Source organism: Penaeus monodon, chromosome 20 (genome assembly GCF_015228065.2).
Source record: "Penaeus monodon isolate SGIC_2016 chromosome 20, NSTDA_Pmon_1, whole genome shotgun sequence".
NCBI lineage: Eukaryota > Metazoa > Arthropoda > Malacostraca > Decapoda > Penaeidae > Penaeus > Penaeus monodon.
The window spans coordinates 31,418,303-31,423,626 of record NC_051405.1 but is presented as its reverse complement, the minus strand read 5'-3'; the positions used below and the strand labels follow the sequence as shown (position 1 = coordinate 31,423,626).

Here is a 5,324-nt window from a genome sequence, read left to right as displayed (position 1 = left end):
CACTCAGGTGGGATGTTGGCAGGCTATTGATGGCATTGTTTCCATTTTTTCCTCTCTTGCCTTCGATTGACAGCTAAACCGCTGCGTAAGTATACCAGGGTTTGTAATGCTATGTAGTTGTGGTGCTAGTAAGTGGTGTGAAATTTATTCTTACTTTTAATGCCATTTGTTTTTAGTTTCTGATACTCTAGTTTTATAACTTTTTTGTAGCTTAATTGCTTTCATCTTTTTTTCATTTATTTTTTTGTCTTTTGCACTGTTCAAGATATGGAATTGGATTTTCAACATAGTGTCATGCATAACTATTTAGAATTGTCTTCAAGTAAGGGAATTACTTTGACTGATATGTTGTACTTGCTGCATTTTTTCAATTATAGACATTTCTAAGATAATGTTTTAGTTTGGTTTTGCTTTGTATCAGTGCCAAGAGGCTAGATTCAAAGCAGTCTGCTATTTTAGTATGTGTAGGGTAATATTCATTAAATTACAAAGACTGTTAGATTCTGTCAAGAGTGTTATGCAATCCCATTCCAGTCAAAACTGATAATTATACATGGCACCATTTTAAAATTCTCGTTGTGAGAGAGTTGCATGTATGTCGTGTCATCTGCGAGGTTTGGTGGAATGTTTACTGTGAGACTGTCAGTTGACCAGTCCAGCCTTTCCTCCTACCCAACTAAGCTGTGTGTCGTTCCTCTCTTATCCTCGCCCACCTTTCTCATCCTCTGATTACGTGCAAGAAAGGGGCTGTCTTTCCACTCACATAGTATTTCCTTTACTGTAGTCAGAGTAAATTAATCAGCATTTCTATCCCCTATTCAACTTGAAATGTGCTGTTTGTTCTATAGAAGCTATGTAAGTATTTGATGTGATTTTTCCAAAGTACAGTTTCAGGTAATGCGCTAACCCTTTGGAAATTCAGGTAATATAATTCTTAGAATCCCTCCCCAAATGTTTTATGATTACCAAAGGAAGGGAACTGAGAAGTCCCAGTATTTGCTAAGGTCTCCCAGTATTTGCTAAGGTGTACCAGTATTTGCTAAAGTATCCCAGAGAATTTTCCAAATGGAGCTTAAGGGATACAAGTGTCTCGAGATGTCAAGTAGATTTTGTTGTATTTTTTCCTTTTTTTTCTTTTTTTTCTATATTTTACTGTCTTCATTCTCAGGGTCCTTAGGGTGTGGTGTGTCAAAAAAGTGTTAAGTATAATGTTGTCATAAGGGCTGAAATTAGTTTGATTGACGATTACGGTATCTCACATGAGGCTTTGTAGGCTGCTCTAGAAGTGGTGTGTTGCTTTTCATTATTATTATATATTTTTTTTTGAGGACTGTTTTTTTTTTTCTTATTTTTATTCATCTCCATGTTACTGTACAGTGGAACAAGAACAGAGGAGGGGTACTGGTATTGTCTTCTTATGTCTACTACATATAATTTGAATATGCAGACTGGTTTTACAGATAAAGGCAAATGGTCATTAGCAGTTTTCAGATCTGGAGAGTACATTTTTGGAGTGTGTTTCTGAAATATAAAAAAGTTTTTAGATGTAAATATCACTGGAGTTCATATTTACTATAATACTTTTCTTTTCCATTGGTTAAGCATCACGGGTATATGCAATTTTTTCTTTTACTGTGTAAAGAGTGTACTGAAACCATGTGTGTATTCTGTTCTGAGAGATTTTTAAGGAAAAGTTACTGTACTTTGAAAGTTATTGGGATAAAATTTCTTGGCATTATTTTCTATCTAATAGACTACATCTTCATGAGCAATGGTATGTATCTCTCAGTACTTCCACTGTGTTTGAATTGTGTTAGGGTCTAGATGTATAGCTGTTTCCTGTATTACTTTACATTTTGATGGACAAAGTAAAAAGTTGATATATTTGGTGGTGCTGGCTTTCAGGCATCCTTTTTTTGTACCTTAAAAAAATGATTCTAATCTTTCTTTACTATCCTCATAGTTCCTGGTGAACCACGCAACGTGAAGGTTGAGGTCATCAACAGCACAAGCATTAGGGTTACTTGGACGCCTCCCAACGAAGGGGAAAGAAATGGCATTCTTCGTGGCTACCAGATCCATGTGCAGGAGATTGAAGGAAGGGTGAGGAAAGATGCTTTTTAGAAGTGTGGCTTTTGTCTTTGCAAAATGTTCTTCATAGTGTGCAGAGACTGTTAGTTTCTCTGAGAGTTGTAAGTGTGCCAGGGATCGATACCCATTAGTTACAGGTCATTTTAGTACTGAGCTTGTAAATTCAGTATTTAAATGTGCAGTTCTCTAGCAATATATATTCCCAAAAGGCTAATCAGTTTTTTTTTTTTTTTCAGGGAGGCAGTATGATTATTCCTGGTTCGATGCCATACACAGTACACAATGGTGAAGCAACAAGTTATGTGGTTACTGATCTGCACCCTGACACAGAGTATCAAGTTCAGGTGTCAGCTATAACAAGAAAAGGTGATGGTGAGAGATCATTGCCTACGAAAGTGCAGATGCCAGGTGGTGTGCCCAACAAACCTGCTCTGATTGTGAAGTAAGTTCACTAAAAAATTATATGTAAGTGTTGTAAAAGTTGACCTTTTGGGAGTCCATTATATATTCTGTGATAAATTTGAGTGAAGCAGGAACCATTAGATGTCAGTAAATATAGTCAGATTTTTTATGGTTGCATTTGTGGTAATTCAGAGTAGCTAATGTTATTACCCTTTCTTTCAGTGGGACTATTGATAAAACAAATGGAAGGCTGTCTGTTTTCGTTGAATGGAAAACTCCAACTGAGACTTATGGAGAGATAATGGGTTACCGTCTGAGATATGGACCAAGAGGTAAGCCTATAGACAACAAATTTGAAAATTATTATTGTAAAGGTTTGATAGCATAAATGTATTCACTTGGCATACTTTCTTCTATCATATTTTTATGAAACAGTTAGCTTCAGATGGTTTATATTTCCTTTTATTTCACCAAGGAGAAAAGCTAAATACTGTCAGTCTTGAGGGTCGCTCCATGCTGCACAAGACGCTTAATGATCTGCAGAGGGGAATCGAGTATGAGCTCCGTGTAGCTGGTCGCAACCACATAAACTATGGTCAGGAAGCAGTTGAATACTATATGACTCCTGAGGCACCACCATCTGGGCCACCCACCAACATTACATATAAGTAAGCTTGACATATTTTTATAGTTTTTCTCTTTTTACTCTTTATTACAGCCTAGGATGCTTAGTGTTTCATAGTTTCATATGCACTTACCTTTCTGTTTAGATTTTTTAGATTTTTAAAATTTTATGTGTGAACTAGACTAGGTTACACTTTAAAACAGATAGCAACCTCTTGACACTTTTTGATAAAAAAAAATATTCAGTTGAAAACTTTTTTTTCCTTCTTTTTTGGTTCATGTGATTATAATTGGGAAACAATTCATTACAGATACCAAACTCCTGGCACAATTGTTTTCACATGGGATTTACCCAAGCCTAATGAAAGGAATGGAGTTATTCATATGTATGATGTGCAGTTCAACAAGAATGTGATTTTGAACAATGACTTCAAACATGAGAGAAACACTACCGAAGGGAGAATAGTCTTTAATGGTCTAGAAGAGAACATGGATTATACTTTCAAGGTATGTTTTATTATTTCTGGTGGACAAGTTTGACATTTTTATAGTAATGTGGTCGTATTACTTAATGTATTGCTGGCATGTTCTAAGGGAACTGAAAAGAGAAAGAAGTGTTAACCAATTTATACCTTTATTTTTCAGGTTCGATCTTGGACTTCAAAGGGTCCTGGACCTTATAGTGAGATTGTACACTTACACACAGAGCCTGACCTTGTTCGAGCTCCCATGTCCCTTCAGGGACTCGCCACTTCAGAATCCTCTATTGAAATATGGTGGGAACCTGTCCCTTCTCGTGGGAAAGTTATAGGATATCAGGTATGTATACACTTGAATGCTTCTGTAGTAAAAGTGTTATTAGTATGAAATATAAATAATGAAATTTCTTGCCATTTGCCTCAGGATTATGATTACTAATTTTCTCTTGCCAGGTGTTTTACACAATGGCTCCATCAGCCGATTTAGACCTGTGGACCCATATCAAAGTTCCAGTAACCCACTCAGCTGAACTGCAGAACTTGGAACGCCATGCTGAGTATGCCATTGCTGTAGCTGCCAGGACTGCAACAGTAAGTACTGTTTTATTAGCAAATTTTTAATGAAATGCTGAAAAGTACATATTAGATGTATTTCATATAGGCATTAGAAAAGGTAGTCAATAGATTTGAATATTATATATAACCACTGATAATAGCCTGTGAGTCTAAACGATGATGCAGTCATTAATATGAAGGGAAGGCTAATTAGATAGTCAAGTACTCTAAAGCATGAAAGCTGAATTGTTAAGGTGGGGCCCACCAGACCCCTATCTCAGTTGTGCAATAACTCAGCCATCCTCATTTATGCACATGATTAAATTGGCAATGTGCATTTCTTTGCTCTTTGTACCACATCCAACTAATTTAATACAATTTGTTGCAGGTTTCAGGAATTCATTTTGACAAAAATAGCTTCAGATCGAGATTATAGACCCTACTTTGCTTCTTTCTGTGGATTGGTTATTAAAATACCTTTGGTTCATTGTAGAGAGGAATTAAACAAATTGTTCTATTTACTAGGGATTGGGTCGCTTGTCAACAATGCTACCTGTACGTGTGAAACCAGTGGACGTACCAATGTACCTGCGTGCTCATCATGTCACCACACACTCTGCAAATCTAACTTGGGGCCCACCTATTCAGCTGAATCCTTTGCACTTCAAGGTAAGAAATGACAGACAATCTTGTATGAGGATTCCTTTGTTTGTACGAGATTTCACATTCTCAGTATTCCCATTTGTTTTATGGATTAATAAAATACATGAGTATAAGAATTGTGAGACTTTCTTTTTCATTCTTACCATGGAAACTGTGTAAAAAAATTTAAGTCATTATTTGAAATGTTGATAAACCTCCTAATTCACTGATCATCCTACCTACCAGGTGACCTATAGTGCGGTGAAGGAGTTTGTTGATGCTCAAGGTGTGACACAAGTCCAGAAGATTAGTGTAACTACCAAAATTGTGAATAAGCGTAAGCACAGCTTCATTATAGAGGATCTACGTCCCTTCACTACATACACTGTGAATGTCACTGCTGTACCGCAGACTCAAGAGTACCGTCCACCTGCTAAAATCACTGTAACAACTCAGATGGCAGGTAAGATTTTCACAGTAACGATTGGTACGGAAGTGTGATTATTTACATTAGTATTAAACTTATTGATG

At 36.5% G+C, this 5,324-nt stretch overlaps 1 protein-coding gene across 1 annotated transcript in view; it reads left to right on the top strand.

The window, feature by feature from the left end:
- LOC119585772 (tyrosine-protein phosphatase Lar-like) overlaps positions 1-5,324 on the top strand; it is a gene marked incomplete at its 5' end in the record, with an annotated part of 244,437 nt that overhangs the window by 228,935 nt on the left and 10,178 nt on the right. Inside the window, 10 exon segments of the mRNA XM_037934484.1 lie at positions 74-85; positions 1,964-2,103; positions 2,328-2,533; positions 2,716-2,825; positions 2,969-3,161; positions 3,429-3,624; positions 3,763-3,936; positions 4,050-4,187; positions 4,677-4,820; positions 5,040-5,256. Of these exon segments, the coding sequence (XP_037790412.1) occupies positions 74-85; positions 1,964-2,103; positions 2,328-2,533; positions 2,716-2,825; positions 2,969-3,161; positions 3,429-3,624; positions 3,763-3,936; positions 4,050-4,187; positions 4,677-4,820; positions 5,040-5,256 (1,530 nt within the window).